Raw genomic sequence first — 21,881 nt, forward strand, 5'->3', positions numbered from 1 at the left:
AAGTTGGCTGTCTTTAGCTGATTCTACCAAAACGCTATAAACTTGGACCGATAGGGGCATGTCTCATGGTAAAAACTAAATCGCTATTTTGAACCACTAACAAGGCTAAAACACTAGCCCGACACTTCTTTGGTAGTATAATAAGGGTCTTAACATATAAAATGAGGCATTGATAACTTACTAAGTTTACAGAATGTTTATTAAAAATGACATTTTATACACACAATACCATCAGTAGTTAACCCATTGACGCCATTTCGTTTTTAAGACTCGAAAATACCCGAACACAGAGCCTGGTGTTGATGACGGATGTCCCAAGCTCTGTGTTCGTCAATCTACCTATCGAGTCTTAAAGACAAGATGGTGTCGACGGGTGAACTACTGATGGTATTGTGTGTATCAGACTCTTATTATACTACCAAAGAATTGTAGGGCCACTTTTAGCCTTGTTAGTGGTTCAAAATAGTGATTTAGATTTTACCATGAGACATGCCCCTATCGTTCCAAGTTTATTGCGTTTTGGTAGAATTGGCTGAAAACAGCGTCTCTATACGCTTTTTTGCTCCCAAATGAATTCCAGCTCGTTATCATACCAAATATATCCCAAATCCATTTGACTCCAGATTTCTCCTTTAAGGGGGCCTTAAAGGTCCCATGGCATGCTACTTTAAGGATACTTTAATATAGATATTAGTGGCACCCTAACGCAGTATTTGAAGATATTCCCGAAATTCAGCCGTGGTGCAGTATAGCCAGTCGCCATGCGCTCTGTGTACAGTGGCTGTATCGCAACGGCGAGGCGCACAAAGCCTTTAGCCGAGTTCTGTAAATATTGTAGAACACACGGGAGTCATTGAGCTCTATATCTAAATAATATCATATAATACCTAGATATCTATATCATATAATATATATTATCACGGCCAAAAGCTGTGTGCGCCTCCAGACGATATTATGAATCTCAAACGACCGCGTCGGGTTCTCCGACGTCTCTGGTTCTTCCACGTCCTCATCAATCAGAAGTAGACTGAACCACGACACGGAGGAGAAAGGGATTGTTGCCCGCGGTTGCCTCCTGCCGGAGCCTCACTGCCGAGGGAGCAACTTCTCGGCAGCGGCCAGCGCTTAGGCACCTCCGCCTCCTGCAGCGCCGAGGCGGTGGTCCCTCGGCAGGGGGCAGCGGGAAGCAGGGCTCAAGCAGGAGACATTCTCGGCCAACAATCCCTTTCTTCTCCATGTCATGGTTCATGTACTTCAGGGAGTCTTCTGTTCTCCCTCTATACCAGATCTTTGGGAATGTCTGGCAGACGTCAGCACCTGGACAACTGCCCATCACCTGAGGCTTAACCTCAACAAAACCGAGCTCCTGCCCCTGCCTACCTCCATGCATTGGTAAAGCCCCACCCCAGCTCGATCCCTCCGCTCGACTACCTCAGCTGGACGTCTGGTGCCGCCATCGCTAAGAGCTACCAAAGGCCGTTCAGCAAAGTCACAACTTTTCTCGGTTTTGGGACCTCAGTGGTGGAACGAGCTCCCTGCCGTTCTCAGGACCGCAGAGTCGCTCACTATCTTCCGAAAAAGACTCAAGACTCACCTGTTCAGAGTCCACCTCGACACTGCATACCCACCCTCCCCCTACCCGCCACCATTGTACACTGTATTGTATTGTATTGTTGTATTAAAGTACTGTATTAAACATAGCAACTGCAGTAGCTGCTATCATGGCTGTAACACGGGGAATTGGTTAGCCTAGTGATTGTAGTACTTGCACTTGGTTCTATGAACATCCTTTCTGTACCGACAGCGATATATTGATGCACTTCTTATGACAAATGTACTTATTGTAGAGTTTCGATTCTCTGCCCGATCCCGAGCCGCGGGTCGGGCTCGGGATCGGACAATATTTCCCACCACTATCCTCGGGCCGGGTCTGGCCGGGCCTTTGATCGAGCGTTTTTATTTTTATCATTGGTTTATTGGCCTAATCTGAGGAGAAATCTATGCCATAAACAGAAATATTCTAGGCCTTTATTACACGGGTCTTCTCAATGCCGTGGAACGCTCCGTTCACTTGCATGGGTAGTAGTCCGGTGACTTGTCAACCCCAGCGTCTTCCGTTGCTAAGCGACGTCACCGTCTTTGCGGACAAATAATTTCTCTGCTGATCAACACTACGAATGCTGGTAACAAATAAATTGTAAAAAGACACACCATGTGAAGTTATTTTTTCGTTTTGGCAAGTAGCCGTGTAATAAGCAGGATAATGTGTAGAACGTCGCCGGTCATTATCGAAAATAAGCCCCTTCAGGGCGAAGCAAGACACCTTCGCTGCGCGTCGGTGTACTGCTCGTATTATGACCTAGTAACAAATGTGTACAAAGTTACATATGTATTAAAAAAAAATTCGGCTTGAAATCGGGCTCGGGCTCATAATTACAGTTAATGTGTCGGGTCGGGCCGGGCTCGGACAGAACGTGCACGGGCTCGGGCCGGGTCAGGCTTGATTTTCTGGCCCCGATCTAAGCTCTAACTTATTGTGAGTCGCTTTAGATAAAAGCGTCTGCTAAATGCCCTAAATGTAAATGAGTCAAAGCCAAAGTTCCTTTCCTCCAATCCCTTCTCAACCATGGCTGAGATAACCCCCACTACGAGTCTCGTTGTGGAAACACAAGAGACGTCAAAGAACTGACGTGTTATGCGCCATAACACCAACAGCAAACACTTGCGTTACAGCATGTGTAATCACACACACACACACACACACATGTGGCGCTCGCACGTTCGTGTCTCATTGGCGGGCCAAATTATCTGGACGGGCAAGGCAGAGAAAGGGGAAGAGCTCAGATCCTTTATCGGGCCTTAAGGGGGGCCTTAAGGGACCTTGAGCGGGGCCTTAAGGGGCCTTAAGGGGCCTTGAGGGGCCTTGAGGGGACTGACCCGCAGCACAGGGATCTCGTCGTCGCTGTGGGCCACCAGCAGAGGCAGCCCGGCCAGGGTCTTCTCCAGGTCCTTCCCTAGGATCTTCACCCCCTGAGCCGTGTTCACCTCCTTGTGCTTCTCATACTGGTTCTGGAGAGGGAGAGAGGAGAGGGTGAGGGAGAGGGTGAGGGAGAGAAAGAGAGGAGAGGGTGAGAGAGGGAGGGAGGGAGAGAGGAGAGGGTGAGGGAGGGAGAGAGGAGAGGGTGAGAGGAGAGGTTGAGGGAGGGAGGGAGAGAGGAGAGGGTGAGAGGAGGAGGGAGAGGGGAGGAGGGAGAGGGGAGGAGGAAGGGAGGGAGGGAGGGGGGAGAGGTTGAGGGAGGTTGAGGGAGAGAATGGGTAAGAGAGAGTGGGGGGGGGGTTACCTTGACCCTCAGCTCCTTGAGGGGGGGGGGCAGCAGCAGGCCTCTGATCTGCGTGATGATTGGGCCGTCCACACCCGGCACGATGATGGTCTCCCCCTCCCTCAGAGTCCCGTTGATCAGGATCACATCGATGGTGGTCCCCATCCCAGGAAGGGCCTTCACCTGGAGCCGGCAGCGCATGTTAGTGGACCGCCATGTTAGGGTTAACCCTAACCGCCATGTTAGTGGACCATCAACGCCATGTTAGTGGACCGCCAACATGTTAGTGGGCCGCCAGAATGTTAGTGGACCATCAACACCATGTTAGTGGAAACCCTAACCGCCATGTTAGTGGACCGCCAGCGCCATGTTAGCGGACCGTCAGCGCCATGTTAGCGGACCGTCAGCGCCATGTTAGCGGACCGTCAGCGCCATGTTAGCGGACCGTCAGCGCCATGTTAGCGGACCGTCAGCGCCATGTTAGCGGACCGTCAGAATGTTAGTGGACCGACGCCATGTTGTGGGCCAGCGACGCCATGTCGCTGGCCCATCGACGCCATGTCGCTGGCCCATCGACGCCATGTTAGTGGACCATCAACATGTTAGTGGACCATCAACATGTTAGTGGACCATCAACATGGTAGTGGACCATCAACATGGTAGTGGACCATCAACATGGTAGTGGTGATGTTGATGGTTTCTCTATAGCTCTCTATCTCTAGCTCTCTCTATAGCTCTATCTCTATAGTTATAGCTCGAGCTCTATCTCTATAGCTCTATAGCTCTCTCTCTAGCTCTATCTCTCTAGCTCTCTCTCTAGCTCTCTCTCTCTAGCTCTCTCTCTAGCTCTCTCTCTAGCTCTCTCTCTCTAGCTCTCTCTCTAGCTCTCTCTCTCTAGCTCTATCTCTCTAGCTCTATAGATCTAGCCCACCTCCATGACCTGCGCCCGCAGCTCATCGCAGTGGGCCAGGCGCCGGGCCAGCATGGTCTGGGTGAGCTCCACCAGGAGGCCGATCAGGTTCCCCATCCCGTCACCGCTGTGGGCCGACGTGGGCACCATGGACACGAAGGTACGGGGGTCCTTGTTCTCATGGAACAGGGCGGCGTTCAGCCCCTACACACACACACACACACACACACACACACACACACACACACACACAGATAGCTAGGGTCAGACGCTACACCATGCTAGGTACTACAGATAGCTAGGGTCAGACGCTACACCATGCTAGGTACTACAGATAGCTAGAGTAGGATGCAACACCATGCTAGGTACTACAGATAGCTAGGGTCAGACGCTACACCATGCTAGGTACTACAGATAGCTAGGGTAGGATGCTACACCATGCTAGGTACTACAGATAGCTAGGGTCAGACGCTACACCATGCTAGGTACTACAGATAGCTAGGGTCAGACGCTACACCATGCTAGGTACTACAGATAGCTAGGGTCAGACGCTACACCATGCTAGGTACTACAGATAGCTAGGGTCAGACGCTACACCATGCTAGGTACTACAGATAGCTAGGGTCAGACGCTACACCATGCTAGGTACTACAGATAGCTAGGGTCAGACGCTACACCATGCTAGGTACTACAGATAGCTAGAGTAGGATGCAACACCATGCTAGGTACTACAGATAGCTAGGGTCAGACGCTACACCATGCTAGGTACTACAGATAGCTAGAGTAGGATGCAACACCATGCTAGGTACTACAGATAGCTAGGGTCAGACGCTACACCATACTAGGTACTACAGATAGCTAGAGTAGGATGCAACACCATGCTAGGTACTACAGATAGCTAGGGTCAGACGCTACACCATGCTAGGTACTACAGATAGCTAGGGTCAGACGCTACACCATGCTAGGTACTACAGATAGCTAGGGTCAGACGCTACACCATGCTAGGTACTACAGATAGCTAGGGTCAGACGCTACACCATGCTAGGTACTACAGATAGCTAGGGTCAGACGCTACACCATGCTAGGTACTACAGATAGCTATGGTAGGATGCTACACCATGCTAGGTACTACAGATAGCTCGGGTCAGACGCTACACCATGCTAGGTACTACAGATAGCTAGGGTCAGACGCTACACCATGCTAGGTACTACAGATAGCTAGGGTAGGATGCTACACCATGCTAGGTACTACAGATAGCTAGTGTAACTGTAACGATACACCAACTCACGATTCGGTTTGTATCACGATTTTTAACCCACGGTTCGATACATCCCACGATTTTTTTCAATTTAAAAAGCATTATATTTAAGACTTATATAACAATTGACTTAATGTAACATTTAATAACAAATAATTTGGAACACTGAACTGATTTGAACAGAAAGAATACTACTAAAGTATAGCTAAATTAATAAATAAATAACCAAAGATTGCAGTTGGAGGATGCATGCAGGTAGGCAAACACTAGGGCTGTAACGATACACAAACTCACGATTCGGTTTGTAACACGATTTTTGACCCACGGTTCGATACATCCCTCGATTCTTTTAAATTTAAAAAGCATTTTATTGAAACAACACTTGTATACCAATTAACTTAATGTAACATTTAATAACAAATAATTTGGAATACTGAACAGATTTGAAGAGGGAGAACAGAAAGAATACTATTAAAGTATAGCTAAATTAATAAAGAAATAACCAAAGATTGCAGTTGGAGGATGCTTTTTGCTGGTAGGCAAAAAGCCTGAACTGTTTGGTTGGTTTAGTTAAATATCCTTATTAGCGCATCTTATTAGGCTATGTAGCTTAAATAATGACATAATCAGGCCGTATAGAATGCAACATGTTGAATAGCCTAACTTTCAAATAGATTGGAAAAAACATGAACGTCGCAATAACGAGCCATAGCGTTACGAGTAGCATATGTGTGTGCACGAGAATGGCAGTGTGCGTGTGTGAGTGACGTCAGCGAGTGAGTGGACGAGCGAGGAGAGCGAGCGGTAGCGTGTGTGTGTGTCTAGTGAAGAAGCGAACGAGTCCGGTAGAATAAAGTACCCATCCTGTCAATAATCGGTGGCCGCTTCATTACGCCCTATAAGCAGACCAACTGCCGGTCAAATCACACAAAACAGTAGAGACAGGGGTCACACAGGCTATTTTTTCGCGCTTGGCCCACTCTGGATGAATGTCGTTCATATCGCATGAGGACCTGTCTCACCGCGAGACAGGTTCGTGGCTTTGAGTGTCGCGGTTTCGGTTTCGATACGCGTATCGTTACAGCCCTAATAGCTAGGGTAGGATGCTACACCATGCTAAATGCTGTTTTTAAGTGCAAGGACGCACAATGTCCGAGCAGAACTAGTCTCTCAAGATACTGTTCTAGAGACTGATTGGTGAACCAGCGGTCATGTGACCAGAGGGGCGCGTCTTGTGACCTGCTCGGCGAACTCCAACACGATGCTCTTGGTCCGCTCGTCAAACTCGTCCTTGGTGTTCTTCTTCTGCTTCTTCAACGTGGCGACCACGTCCGTCTCTGGGCTCTTCTTCCAGTCATACAGACGGTCCACCTACACACACACACACACACACACACACACACACACACACACACACACACACACACACACACACACACACACACACACACACACACACACACACACACACACACACACACACACACACACACACACACAGACTTCGAACTTCGTGATTCGAATATCAAAAAAATAAATCAAAATTCGAACGAATATTAGGCAGCCCTTAATATTCGAACCCGTTATGGGCAGGCCAAGAGGGAGAGACGTCGGAGAACCCATGCAGTCTATTCATAATATTGTAATGACCACAGAAGAGGCAGTGAATGAAGTATTGATTAGACAGCGATTTATTAGAAACATAATAAACCGTTGGAACACGCAAGACCGGTAACCATAGCAACGCCTGTAAACAAACCTTGCAAAGCCCAATTCAGGGCTGAATCCGAATACTCATACTTATAGTATGCATTTTGTAGTACGCCACAAATATAGCGCGGCCGAATGCTCAGTGTGCATTGTGTAGTACGGAAAACGTTTCAGAATGCGTACTACCGCCACAGTATACAACGGTAGGTCACTACGTTACCAGACTACGAGTCTGGTAACGGACGAAGAAGAGATGGCTGACCCGACACTACCAACAGCGGCTTAGAAAGACGTCATAGAAAGCGGCGAAAAAAGACATTAAAAAGAGTAAAAAAGTAAAGTAAGTAATTAAGTAAAAAGAGACATTTTTAATTCAATAGCAACGATGACAAGACGGAAAACAGGTAACTTATCAAGGTAATTTTGCCGGCATCTGAGGGGAGACACGTCATCTCCAAACATCCGGTGGAGTTACGGTGGTGTTCGGAAGCGTTCAGAGGCGTTCTACGCATAGCTGTAGACCGTACTACACTGTCAAGTGTAGTACGGTCAAGTAGTAGACACTGAACATAAATAGTATGTACTAAGTATTCGGATTCAGCCCAGGTATTACTGAAGGCATTTAATGGTCAAAATATTATTAATAAATATTCGAATATATTCGAATACTAATATTAATAAACAAACGAACTTCGAATATGATTTTTGGCCAAAAGTCAAAGCCCTAATTCACATCCAAATACAGTACGTATGATCCACTACAAGGGACGTTAGTACCGCACTGTAGTGCTGAGGGCCCCTAGTGCTGAGGGCCTCTATGAAGGGTGTGAGGGCCCCTAGTGCTGAGGGCCCCTAGTGCTGAGGGCCCCTAGTGCTGAGGGCCTCTAGTGCTGAGGGCCCCTAGTGCTGAGGGCCTCTATGAAGGGTGTGAGGGCCCCTAGTGCTGAGGGCCTCTATGAAGGGTGTGAGGGCCCCTAGTGCTGAGGGCCTATAGTGCTGAGGGCCTCTAGTGCTGAGGGCCTCTAGTGCTGAGGGCCCCTAGTGCAGAGGGCCTCTATGAAGGGTGTGAGGGCCCCTAGTGCTGAGGGCCTCTAGTGCTGAGGGCCCCTAGTGCTGAGGGCCTCTATGAAGGGTGTGAGGGCCCCTAGTGCTGAGGGCCTCTAGTGCTGAGGGCCCCTAGTGCTGAGGGCCCCTAGTGCTGAGGGCCCCTAGTGCTGAGGGCCCCTAGTGCTGAGGGCCCCTAGTGCTGAGGGCCTCTAGTGCTGAGGGCCCCTAGTGCAGAGGGCCTCTATGAAGGGTGTGAGGGCCCCTAGTGCTGAGGGCCTCTAGTGCTGAGGGCCTCTAGTGCTGAGGGCCTCTAGTGCTGAGGGCCCCTAGTGCTGAGGGCCTCTAGTGCTGAGGGCCCCTAGTGCTGAGGGCCTCTAGTGCTGAGGGCCTCTAGTGCTGAGGGCCTCTAGTGCTGAGGGCCCCTAGTGCTGAGGGCCTCTAGTGCTGAGGGCCTCTAGTGCTGAGGGCCTCTATGAAGGGTGTGAGGGCCCCTGGTACCTTGTTGAGGGCCCCTTCTGGGGTCCCCTGGTACCTTGTTGAGGGCCCCTATGAAGGGATCCTAGCGCTGGGGGCCCCTGGTACCTTGTTGAGGGCTACGATGAAAGGACACTTCTTCTCCTTCAGCAGGTTGATGGACTCCAGGGTCTGGGGCTCCAGGCCGTGCATGATGTCCACCACCAATATGGCAATGTCACACAGAGAGGACCCCCGGTTCCTCAGGTTACTGCAGACAGACAGGGAGAGACAGACGGGTTACTGCAGTCAGACAGGCAGAGACAGACGGGTTACTGCAGTCAGACGGGGAGAGACAGACGGGTTACTGCAGTCAGACAGGTTACTGCAGACAGGGAGAGACAGACGGGTTACTGCAGACAGACAGGGAGAGACAGACGGGTTACTGCAGTCAGACAGGTTACTGCAGACAGGGAGAGACAGACTGGATACTGCAGACAGACAGGCAGAGACAGACAGGTTACTGCAGACAGACAGGGAGAGACAGACGGGTTACTGCAGTCAGACAGGGAAAGACAGACGGGTTACTGCAGTCAGACAGGGAGAGACAGACGGGTTACTGCAGACAGACAGGGAGAGACAGACGGGTTACTGCAGTCAGACAGGGAGAGACAGACGGGTTACTGCAGACAGACAGGGAGAGACAGACGGGTTACTGCTGTCAGACAGGTTACTGCAGACAGACAAGGAGAGACAGACAGGTTACTGCAGACAGGCAGGGTGAGACAGACAGGTTACTGCAGACAGACAAGGAGAGACAGACAGGTTACTGCAGACAGGCAGAGACAGACAGGTTACTGCAGACAGACAGGTTACTGCAGACAGACAGGGAGAGACAGACGGGTTACTGCAGTCAGACAGGTTACTGCAGACAGACAGGGAGAGACAGACGGGTTACTGCAGACAGACAGGGAGAGACAGACGGGTTACTGCAGACAGACAGGGAGAGACAGACGGGTTACTGCAGACAGACAGGTTACTGCAGACAGGTTACTACAGACAGACAGGCAGAGACAGACAGGTTATTGCAGACAGACAGGTTACTGCAGACAGACAGGGAGAGACAGACTGGTTACTGCAGACAGACAGGGAGAGACAGACGGGTTACTGCAGACAGACAGGGAGAGACAGACGGGTTACTGCAGTCAGACAGGTTACTGCAGACAGGTTACTGCAGACAGACAGGGTGAGACAGACAGGTTACTGCAGACAGACAGGGAGAGACAGACAGGTTACTGCAGACAGACAGGGTGAGACAGACAGGTTACTGCAGAGAGACAGACAGGCAGAGACAGACAGGTTACTGCAGACAGACAGGCAGAGACAGACAGGTTACTGCAGACAGACAGGTTACTGCAGACAGACAGGCAGAGACAGACAGGTTACTGCAGACAGACAGGCAGAGACAGACAGGTTACTGCAGACAGGCAGAGACAGACATGTTACTGCAGACAGACAGGCAGAGACAGACAGGCAGAGACAGACAGGCAGAGACAGACAGGTTACTGCAGACAGACAGGGTGACAGACAGGTTACTGCAGACAGACAGGGTGGCAGACAGGTTACTGCAGACAGACAGGGAGAGACAGACAGGTTACTGCAGACAGACAGGGTGAGACAGACAGGTTACTGCAGACAGACAGGGAGAGACAGACAGGTTACTGCAGACAGACAGGGAGAGACAGACAGGTTACTGCAGATTTCAGCAAGTCAAATTGAAGACTTTTTAAGACCTTTTTAATTCCACCTTCAATGAAATTTAAGACCTAAAACACGCAATGGTGGGGGGATCCCGCTGTATTATAACCCAAGCATAGCATGTGTGTCACTCAATGAGACTCATTCACCTACCCATTGTCGCAGACTAGCTAGCAAGCACGCAGATAATCGTTTATATATGCAGCTAGCAAGGAAGAAGCCTCTCTACATGTCCTTCCTGAAAAGTCCCACGAGAAAAAGAATGCCCCGACAAATTTAAGACCTTGAGTTACAGTATTTAAGACCAGCATATAACATTTGGAACGAATTTAAGTCTTTTCAAGGCCTTAAATTTAGAAACATGAATTTAAGACTTTTTAAGGATGCGCGGACACCCTGAGACAGACAGGCAGACACAGACAGGTTACGGCAGACAGACGACCAGGGAGAGCTAAAGAAACCAGCTAGTTAAGAGGTGTTAACTAGCTGGTTGAGATTACCTGAAGGACTCGTGACCTGGAGTGTCGATGATGAGCATACCAGGAATCTTTATGGTGTCTTTATCGAACTGGAAAAACACATGAAGAGAGCAGTTAGCTAGATCAGACCAGTTAACTAGTACACAACACATTAAGACCAGTTAGCTAGATCAGACCAGTTAACTAGTACGTAACACATTAAGACCAGTTAACTAGTACACAACACATGAAGACCAGTTAGCTAGATCAGACCAGCTAACTAGTACACAACACATTAAGACCAGTTAACTAGTACACAACACATTAAGACCAGTTAGCTAGATCAGACCAGTTAACTAGTACACAACACATGAAGACCTGTTAGCTAGATCAGACCAGTTAACTAGTACACAACACATTAAGACCAGTTAACTAGTACACAACACATTAAGACCAGTCAGCTAGATCAGACCAGTTAACTAGTACACAACACATTAAGACCAGTTAGCTAGATCAGACCAGTTAACTAGTACACAACACATTAAGACCAGTTAGCTAGTACAGACCAGTTAACTAGTACACAACACATGAAGAGCAGTTAGCTAGTAAAGACCAGTTAACTAGTACAACACATTAATATATCTATAGGTTATATGATATATATGTTATATATATGTTATATCTATAGGTTATATGATATATATATCGATAGGTTATCTATCTATAGGTTATCTATCGATAGGTTATCCATCTATAGGTTATCCATCTATCTATAGGTTATCTATCTATAGGTTATCTATCTATAGGTTATCTATCTATAGGTTATCTATCTATAGGTTATCCATCTATAGGTTATCCATCTATGGGTTATCCATCTATGGGTTATCTATAGGTTATCTATCTATAGGTTATCTATCTATAGGTTATCTATCTATGGGTTATCTATAGGGTATCTAACTATAGGTTATCCATCTATAGGTTATCAATAGGTTATCTATCTATGGGTTATCTATCTATAGGTTATCTATAGGTTATCTATCTATAGGTTATCTATCTATAGGTTATCTATCTATGGGTTATCTATAGGTTATCTATCTATAGGTTATCCATCTATAGGTTATCCATCTATAGGTTATATATCTACAGGTCATCTATAGGTTATCTATCTTTATTACACGGGTCTTTTCAACGTTCCGCTCACTTGCATGGGCACTTCACAACTTCCGGCGGTGAATTATTTTTTGATAATTCATTGGCAACGGATGAATAATGACCGCTGTCAAGGTAAACAAAAGGACTTTTTGCCTTTGGTACCACTCCACACGTAGTCCGGTAACTTGTCAATGTAATAAGCGGGATATGTATCAACCCAAGCGCTGTCGGTTGCTAAGCGACGACGTCAACGTCTTGGGCGGACTATTTCTCTGCTGATCAACACTATGAATGCTGGGAACAAATACATTGTAAATAAATTGTTTCGTTTTGACAAGTAGCCGTGTAATAAGCGGGATAATGTATAGAACTTTGCCGGTCATTATCGTAAAATAAGCCCCCATGAAGGGTCTTATTTTATACATTATACGTTCCATACATTATCCCTTACATAGGTTATATATCAATAGGTTATATATCTATTAGGTTATCTATAGGTTCTATTTAACGTACGTTCTTGACCATCCTGGTCTGCTCTACGATCGTCTCCAGCGGGACGTTGGTCGCTCCGATCTGCTGAGTGATCCCCCCGGCCTCACCGTCCTGCACGTTGGTGTGACGCAGCTACACACACACACACACACACACACACACACACACACACACACACACACACACACACACACACACACACACACACACACACACACACACACACACACACACACACACACACACACACACACACACACACACACAGTTCATTACATTGCTAGGAGCTAGCGGCTAGGTGCCAGCGGCTACATTATAGAGGCTAGGTGCTATCAGCTAGGTGCTATCAGCTAGGAGCTCGCGGCTAGGTGCTCGCGGCTAGGTGCTCGCGGCTAGGTGCTCGCGGCTAGGTGCTTGCGGCTAGGTGCCAGCGGCTACATTATAGAGGCTAGGTGCTATCGGCTAGGAGCTAGCGGCTAGGAGCTAGCGGCTAGGTGCTCGCGGCTAGGAGCTAGCGGCTAGGTGCCAGCGGCTACATTATAGAGGCTAGGTGCCATCGGCTAGGAACTATCGGCTAGGAGCTATCGGCTAGGAGCTAGCGGCAATGTGCTATCGGCTAGGTGCTCGCGGCTAGGAGCTAGCGGTTAGGTGCCAGCGGCTACATTATAGAGGCTAGGTGCAATCGTCAAGGTGCTATCGGCTAGGAGCTATCGGCACCTTGTCCAGGATCTTGGTCTTGCCGGTGTCGACGTGCCCAAGGACACAGACCACCGGAGACCGCAGCCGCTCCAGGTCCACGTTCCTCATGTTCTCCGCCCGTCGTTTCTATGGAAACACACGGGCCAATCACAGCGCGTTAGGGTTCAGTCCAGAGCAGCCCGCGGCAGAGCAGCCCGCGGCAGAGTGACACGGCGGCGGTGGCGGCGCACCTCGATGCGCTTCTTAGCGCGGTCGTAGAGGAGCTCCTCCTTGGTGCGGCCGTCCTCCTCCTCGCTGCTGTCGCTGCTATCCTCCTCCTCCTCCTCGCTGTCCTTCCCTCCTCCTTTCTCCTTCTCCTCATCCTCCTCCTCCTCCTCCTCCTCCTCGCTCTCCTCTTCCTCCTCCTCCTCACTGGCTTCTTTGGCAGGCGGAGGAAGAGGAGGAGTCTGCTTCACTTCGATGTGCACCTTCTTCAGGTCTGACGCACACACACACACACTCGGTGAGCATCCTCTCCCCTCACTCCTCACCCTAACATGATGGAGTCGTCGTCGTATGCTCACCTTTCTCCTCATCACTGACGATGGCCTCCCAGTCATCTACTGCTGGTTCAGCCTTCACCTCTAGAGACAGAGAGACAGTCAGAGAGACAGACCGAGTCAGTCAGAGAGACAGACCGAGTCAGTCAGTGGTTCAGCCTTCACCTCTAGACACAGACAGAGAGAGACAGTCAGAGAGACAGACAGAGTCAGAGAGACAGACAGTCAGTCAGAGAGAGAGAGAGTGAGACACACAGACAGACAGAGACAGTCAGAGAGTCAGTCAGAGAGAGAGAGAGTGAGACACACAGACAGACAGAGAGTCAGTCAGAGAGAGAGAGTGAGACACACAGACAGACAGAGTCAGTCAGAGAGAGAGAGTGAGACACACAGAGACAGTCAGAGAGAGAGAGACAGACAGAGACAGTCAGAGAGACACAGACAGACAGACAGACAGACAGACAGAGTCAGTCGGAGAGAGAGACACAGACAGACAGAGACAGACACACAGAGAGAGTCAGACAGAGAGAGAGACGGACAGAGTCAGAGTCAGTCAGAGAGAGGTCAGGGGTCAGGGTCAGTCCTCACCTGGCTGTTGGGCGACCTCCTCCACCGGGGCGGGGGGCTCGGGGGCCTCGGGGGACACAGGGGGCGGAGCCTCAGGGGCCCCTGAGGCAAAGACAGACGGACGGACCACATCAACCAGCGGCTCTCAGTGACAGAGGAACTACATCGTCATGGTGACCTGTTGGTCTGTGGAGCTCTGTTGATGAACTACATCGTCATGGTGACCTGTTGCTCTGTGGTGGAGCTCTGTTGATGAACTACATCAGTGTTTCCCCTACCATTGTTCAGGCCTGGCGGGCCGCCAGGCCAACAACCAGAAAAAAAAAAAAAGAAAAACTGCGGTGTTGCGCGTGCGCAGATGATGCCCCATCATAACGGACAATCTGACAGCAGTAAGTTATATCATCATTAGCATGGCAGAGCCTAGAAAGATTAAGTGTAGCAACCAGCCATGCTCACTGTGTTCATAATAAAATAAGTGTATTGTAAATAAAATGAGTGCATTGTAAATAAAATGAGTGCATTGTAAATAAAATGAGTGCATTGTAAATAAAATTAGTGTATTGTAAATAAAATTAGTTTATTGTTAATAACGTGTTTATTGAATCATTATCAACTTGTGATGGCTAAGCAAGTGTTTTATATGGAAATAACCAACAAATACTCTAGCATCCCGTGAAAAATGTATAACAAATCACACTATCAGCTCTTACCACCGGGCCTAAAAAAAATTCTAGGGGAAACACTGTACATCGTCATGGTGACCTGTTGGTCTGTGGAGCTCTGTTGATGAACTACATCGTCATGGTGACCTGTTGCTCTGTGGAGCTCTGTTGATGAACTACATCGTCATGGTGACCTGTTGGTCTGTGGAGCTCTGTTGATGAACTACATCGTCATGGTGACCTGTTGCTCTGTGGAGCTCTGTTGATGAACTACATCGTCATGGTGACCTGTTGGTCTGTGGAGCTCTGTTGATGAACTACATCGTCATGGTGACCTGTTGGTCTGTGGTGGAGCTCTGTTGATGAACTACATCGTCATGGTGACCTGTTGCTCTGTGGTGGAGCTCTGTTGATGAACTACATCGTCATGGTGACCTGTTGGTCTGTGGTGGAGCTCTGTTGATGAACTACATCGTCATGGTGACCTGTTGGTGTGTGGAGGTCTGTTGATGAACTGCATCGTCATGGTGACCTGTTGCTCTGTGGAGCTCTGTTGATGAACTACATCGTCATGGTGACCTGTTGGTCTGTGGAGCTCTGTTGATGAACTACATCGTCATGGTGACCTGTTGGTCTGTGGTGGAGCTCTGTTGATGAACTACATCGTCATGGTGACCTGTTGGTCTGTGGAGGTCTGTTGATGAACTACATCGTCATGGTGACCTGTTGGTCTGTGGAGCTCTGTTGATGAACTACATCGTCATGGTGACCTGTTGGTCTGTGGAGCTCTGTTGATGAACTACATCGTCATGGTGACCTGTTGGTCTGTGGTGGAGCTCTGTTGATGAACTACATCGTCATGGTGACCTGTTGGTCTGTGGTGGAGCTCTGTTGATGAACTACATCGTCATGGTGACCTGTTGGTGTGTGGAGGTCTGTTGATGAACTGCATCGTCATGGTGACCTGTTGCTCTGTGGAGCTCTGTTGATGAACTACATCGTCATGGTGACCTGTTGGTCTGTGGTGGAGCTCTGTTGATGAACTACATCGTCATGGTGACCATCGTCAGAGCTTAACTAGCGGAAGAGGTTAACTAGCGGAAGAGGTTAACGAGCTGAAGAGGTTAACTAGCTGAAGAGGTTAACTAGCTGAAGAGTGGTGGTGTACCTTCCGCCTGGGCCGTCTGGGCCGTCGGTTTCTTCTTCCTCTTGTCTCCGTAAACCGGCTTCTTCTTTGGCATGGAGTCTTTACATGGCACCTCAACACCTAGAACACACACACACAAAAACAACCTTGCATTGCGTTGCATTTTGAGGGACTTGCTGTGTCTCAGCAGCAGTGTTATATTCCTGGTAGCAGGCTACGCCAGCGGCGGACTGGTTGAGGGGTGGGGCTGGTAGATTAGGGGCTGGTTGAGGGGTGGGGCTGGTAGATTAGGGGCTGCTTGAGGGGTGGGGCTGGTAGATTAGGGGCTGGTTGAGGGGTGGGGCTGGTAGATTAGGGGCTGGTTGAGGGGTGGGGCTGGTAGATTAGGGGCTGGTTGAGGGGTGGGGCTGGTAGATTAGGGGCTGGTTGAGGGGTGGGGCTGGTAGATTAGGGGCTGGTTGAGGGGTGGGGCTGGTAGATTAGGGGCTGCTTGAGGGGTGGGGCTACCTGTCCCCATGCTGGTAGATTAGGGGCTGCTTGAGGGGTGGGGCTGGTAGATTAGGGGCTGCTTGAGGGGTGGGGCTGGTAGATTAGGGGCTGCTTGAGGGGTGGGGCTGGTAGATTAGGGGCTGCTTGAGGGGTGGGGCTGGTAGATTAGGGGCTGCTTGAGGGGTGGGGCTGGTAGATTAGGGGCTGCTTGAGGGGTGGGGCTGGTAGATTAGGGGCTGCTTGAGGGGTGGGGCTGGTAGATTAGGGGCTGCTTGAGGGGTGGGGCTACCTGTCCCCATGCTGGTAGATTAGGGGCTGCTTGAGGGGTGGGGCTGGTAGATTAGGGGCTGCTTGAGGGGTGGGGCTACCTGTCCCCATGCTGGTAGATTAGGGGCTGGTTGAGGGGTGGGGCTGGTAGATTAGGGGCTGGTTGAGGGGTGGGGCTGGTAGATTAGGGGCTGGTTGAGGGGTGGGGCTGGTAGATTAGGGGCTGGTTGAGGGGTGGGGCTGGTAGATTAGGGGCTGGTTGAGGGGTGGGGCTGGTAGATTAGGGGCTGGTTGAGGGGTGGGGCTGGTAGATTAGGGGCTGGTTGAGGGGTGGGGCTGGTAGATTAGGGGCTGGTTGAGGGGTGGGGCTGGTAGATTAGGGGCTGCTTGAGGGGTGGGGCTGGTAGATTAGGGGCTGCTTGAGGGGTGGGGCTGGTAGATTAGGGGCTGCTTGAGGGGTGGGGCTGGTAGATTAGGGGCTGCTTGAGGGGTGGGGCTGGTAGATTAGGGGCTGCTTGAGGGGTGGGGCTGGTAGATTAGGGGCTGCTTGAGGGGTGGGGCTGGTAGATTAGGGGCTGCTTGAGGGGTGGGGCTGGTAGATTAGGGGCTGCTTGAGGGGTGGGGCTGGTAGATTAGGGGCTGCTTGAGGGGTGGGGCTGGTAGATTAGGGGCTGCTTGAGGGGTGGGGCTGGTAGATTAGGGGCTGCTTGAGGGGTGGGGCTACCTGTCCCCATGCTGGTAGATTAGGGGCTGGTTGAGGGGTGGGGCTGGTAGATTAGGGGCTGGTTGAGGGGTGGGGCTGGTAGATTAGGGGCTGGTTGAGGGGTGGGGCTGGTAGATTAGGGGCTGGTAGATTAGGGGCTGCTTGAGGGGTGGGGCTGGTAGATTAGGGGCTGCTTGAGGGGTGGGGCTGGTAGATTAGGGGCTGCTTGAGGGGTGGGGCTGGTAGATTAGGGGCTGGTTGAGGGGTGGGGCTGGTAGATTAGGGGCTGGTTGAGGGGTGGGGCTGGTAGATTAGGGGCTGGTTGAGGGGTGGGGCTGGTAGATTAGGGGCTGGTTGAGGGGTGGGGCTGGTAGATTAGGGGCTGGTTGAGGGGTGGGGCTGGTAGATTAGGGGCTGGTAGATTAGGGGCTGCTTGAGGGGTGGGGCTGGTAGATTAGGGGCTGGTAGATTAGGGGCTGCTTGAGGGGTGGGGCTGGTAGATTAGGGGCTGGTTGAGGGGTGGGGCTGGTAGATTAGGGGCTGGTTGAGGGGTGGGGCTGGTAGATTAGGGGCTGCTTGAGGGGTGGGGCTGGTAGATTAGGGGCTGGTTGAGGGGTGGGGCTGGTAGATTAGGGGCTGGTTGAGGGGTGGGGCTGGTAGATTAGGGGCTGGTTGAGGGGTGGGGCTACCTGTCCCCATGCTGGTAGATTAGGGGCTGGTTGAGGGGTGGGGCTGGTAGATTAGGGGCTGGTTGAGGGGTGGGGCTGGTAGATTAGGGGCTGGTAGATTAGGGGCTGGTTGAGGGGTGGGGCTGGTAGATTAGGGGCTGGTTGAGGGGTGGGGCTGGTAGATTAGGGGCTGGTTGAGGGGTGGGGCTGGTAGATTAGGGGCTGCTTGAGGGGTGGGGCTGGTAGATTAGGGGCTGGTTGAGGGGTGGGGCTGGTAGATTAGGGGCTGGTTGAGGGGTGGGGCTGGTAGATTAGGGGCTGGTTGAGGGGTGGGGCTGGTAGATTAGGGGCTGGTTGAGGGGTGGGGCTGGTAGATTAGGGGCTGGTTGAGGGGTGGGGCTGGTAGATTAGGGGCTGGTTGAGGGGTGGGGCTGGTAGATTAGGGGCTGGTTGAGGGGTGGGGCTGGTAGATTAGGGGCTGGTTGAGGGGTGGGGCTGGTAGATTAGGGGCTGGTTGAGGGGTGGGGCTGGTAGATTAGGGGCTGCTTGAGGGGTGGGGCTGGTAGATTAGGGGCTGCTTGAGGGGTGGGGCTGGTAGATTAGGGGCTGCTTGAGGGGTGGGGCTGGTAGATTAGGGGCTGCTTGAGGGGCTCTGACCTTGGGCCTGCAGCATCCGGAGCGTGGTCTCAGCGCGGGCCCGCGCCTCCTTCTGGGACTTGGTGAGCAGCTTGCCCTCCTTCTTCAGTCGCTCCTTCCTCTCCTTCTCCTTCTGCTTCCTCTTCTCCCTCTTCTCCTGGTCCACTCGCTCCTGGGAGGTCACAGGTCACAGGTCAAAGGTCACACAAGGCTGAGACTAGAGTGTGTGCGTGTGAATATGTAGGTGTGTGTATGTGCACGTGTGTGTATTTGTGTGTGTGTAGGTGTGTGTGTGTATTTGTATGTGTAGGTGTGTGTATGTAGGTGTGTATTTGTATGTGTAGGCGTGTGCATAGGTGTGTGTGTATTGGTGTGTGTGTATTGGTGTGTGTGTGTATGTATGTTTGTAGGTGTGTGTGTGTATTGGTATGTGTAGGCGTATGTAGGTGTGTGTGTATGTGTGCGTGAGTGTGTGTGAATTGGTGTGTGTGTGAATTGGTATGTGTAGGCGTGTGTGTGTATGTGTGTGTATGTGTGCATGTAGGTGTGTGTAGGCGTGTGTGTATGTGTGTAGGTGTGAGTAGGCGTGTGTACCTGCTCCAGTCTCTGTGTTTCCATCTCTTCCATTTTTCGTATTCTCTCCTCTTCCTCCCTCTTGACCGACTCTTCCTCCTGAAATCCAAACCCCTCATTAACTCACATCCAATCAACCACCCCATTAACTCACATCCAATCAACCACCCCATTAACTCACATCCAATCAACCACCTCATTAACTCACATCCAATCAACCACCTTGCCAACTCACATCCAATCAACCACCCCATTAACTCACATCCAATCAACCACCTCATTAACTCACATCCAATCAACCACCTTGCCAACTCACATCCAATCAACCACCCCATTAACTCACATCCAATCAACCACCTCATTAACTCACATCCAATCAACCACCCCATTAACTCACATCCAATCAACCACCCCATTAACTCACATCCAATCAACCACCCCATTAACTCACATCCAATCAACCACCTTGCCAACTCACATCCAATCAACCACCCCATTAACTCACATCCAATCAACCACCTCATTGACTCACATCCAATCAACCACCCCATTAACTCACATCCAATCAACCACCCCATTAACTCACATCCAATCAACCACCTCATTTACTCACATCCAATCAACCACCTCGTCAACTCACATCCAATCAACCACCCCATTAACTCACATCCAATCAACCACCCCATTAACTCACATCCAATCAACCACCCCATTAACTCACATCCAATCAACCACCCCATTAACTCACATCCAATCAACCACCTCATTTACTCACATCCAATCAACCACCTCGTCAACTCACATCCAATCAACCACCCCATTAACTCACATCCAATCAACCACCCCATTAACTCACATCCAATCAACCACCCCATTAACTCACATCCAATCAACCACCTCATTAACTCACATCCAATCACAAGAGATAGTTAGTGGTTCACAAGGGTTAGATAGTGGGGGTTAGTTAGTGGTTCACTAGGGTAATTGAGTGGTCGTCAGTTAGTGGTTCACTAGGGTAATTGAGTGGTCGTTAGTTAGTGGTTCACAGGGTTTAGTTAGTGGGGGTTAGTTAGTGGTTCACTAGGGTTAGTTAGTGGGGGTTAGTTAGTGGTTCACTAGGGTTAGTTATTGGGGGGTAGTTAGTGGTTCCCTAGGGTTAGTGGGGGGTAGTTAGTGGTTCACTAGGATTAGTTAGTGGGGGGTAGTAAGTGGTTCACTAGGGTTAGCTGGTGAGACTAGATGGTGACAGCACCTCCTTCATCTGCGCGAGCGCCTCCTGCATGGCCTTCACGGTGGCTTTACTCAGACCCTTCTTCTTCTCCTCCTTCTCCGCCGCCTTCACCCCCTTCATCTTCTTCTTGTCCTTCTTCTTTACGCCCTCCGTCTCCTCTGCAGGGGAGCACATGACCTCAGTGGGGACAGGTGGCATGTAGCATGGGGAAGGGTAGCATGGGGACATGTAGCATGGGGAAGGGTAGCATGGGGAAGGGTAGCATGGGGAAATGTAGCATGGGGACATTTAGCATGGGGACAGGTAGCTTGTAGCATGGGGACACGTAGCTTGTAGCATGGGGACATGTAGCATGGGGACAGGTAGCTTGTAGCATGGGGATAGGTAGCTTGTAGCATGGGGACAGGTAGCTTGTAGCGTGTGGACATGTAGCATGGGGAGATGTAGCATGTGACATGTAGCATTGGAACATGTAGCGTGTGGAAATGTAGCATGTAGCATTGGGACAGGTAGCATGTAGCGTGGGGAGATGTAGCATGGGGCTACATAGCATCTAGCGTTCACATGGTGACTATCGGACGCCTCTGGTCAAGGAGACTCCACTCTCACCTCTAACTCTAGCATTTCACTCTTTCACTCTTACCTTCTCCCATTGGCTCTGCTGCTTCTGGTTCCTCTTCCACGATTGGCTGAGCTGGAGTGGGTGTGGCCTCAGTCTTCTTTGGCTCCGCCTCCTCCTTCTCCTTCACCTTCTTGTGTTTCAGCCGGTCCTCCTCCTTCTTCTTCCTGTCCCGCTCCTTCTTCTCTGCCTTCTTCTGCGCTGCCGTCTTCATCTTGACTCCCTCCTGCTCCTTCTCCTCCTCCTCCTCCTCCTCCTTCAACACCTTCCCTTTCTTCTTCTTGTCTTTCCTGTTGGACTCATCCTCCTCAGACTGCTCATCCTGTCCTCCGGCCTCCTCCTCTTCCTCCTCTGATGCTGAGGGTTTCCGGTTGGCCTTCCCTCCTCCTCCTCCTCCACCACCCCCTCCTCCTCCTCCTCCTGCCTGCCGCTCTTCTTCGTCAGAGAGGCCGGCTGCCTGATGAGGCAGAGGGGAAAGATTAAACCTGTAATAGTAGAGTATACTAATGCAGTAATAAC

At 50.6% G+C, this 21,881-nt stretch overlaps 1 protein-coding gene across 2 annotated transcripts in view; it reads right to left on the reverse strand.

Annotated features, from left to right (window-relative positions):
- The window catches only part of eif5b (eukaryotic translation initiation factor 5B), a 31,057-nt gene that overhangs the window by 4,845 nt on the left and 4,331 nt on the right, over positions 1 to 21,881 (reverse strand). For both annotated transcript variants that reach the window (XM_060050992.1, XM_060050993.1), the window contains exons 5-20: positions 21,387 to 21,819; positions 20,765 to 20,901; positions 19,534 to 19,611; positions 18,961 to 19,111; positions 16,198 to 16,296; positions 14,386 to 14,466; positions 13,822 to 13,881; positions 13,489 to 13,736; positions 13,277 to 13,384; positions 12,581 to 12,691; positions 10,958 to 11,025; positions 8,829 to 8,970; positions 6,729 to 6,860; positions 4,252 to 4,434; positions 3,342 to 3,503; positions 2,938 to 3,069 (exon numbers count right to left, since the gene is read on the reverse strand). In XM_060050992.1, the coding sequence (XP_059906975.1) occupies positions 2,938 to 3,069; positions 3,342 to 3,503; positions 4,252 to 4,434; positions 6,729 to 6,860; positions 8,829 to 8,970; positions 10,958 to 11,025; positions 12,581 to 12,691; positions 13,277 to 13,384; positions 13,489 to 13,736; positions 13,822 to 13,881; positions 14,386 to 14,466; positions 16,198 to 16,296; positions 18,961 to 19,111; positions 19,534 to 19,611; positions 20,765 to 20,901; positions 21,387 to 21,819 (2,325 nt within the window). The remainder of the gene's footprint in view (positions 1 to 2,937; positions 3,070 to 3,341; positions 3,504 to 4,251; positions 4,435 to 6,728; positions 6,861 to 8,828; positions 8,971 to 10,957; positions 11,026 to 12,580; positions 12,692 to 13,276; positions 13,385 to 13,488; positions 13,737 to 13,821; positions 13,882 to 14,385; positions 14,467 to 16,197; positions 16,297 to 18,960; positions 19,112 to 19,533; positions 19,612 to 20,764; positions 20,902 to 21,386; positions 21,820 to 21,881) is intronic.

The sequence above is a fragment of the Gadus macrocephalus genome, chromosome 4, assembly GCF_031168955.1.
Source record: "Gadus macrocephalus chromosome 4, ASM3116895v1".
Taxonomy (NCBI): domain Eukaryota; kingdom Metazoa; phylum Chordata; class Actinopteri; order Gadiformes; family Gadidae; genus Gadus; species Gadus macrocephalus.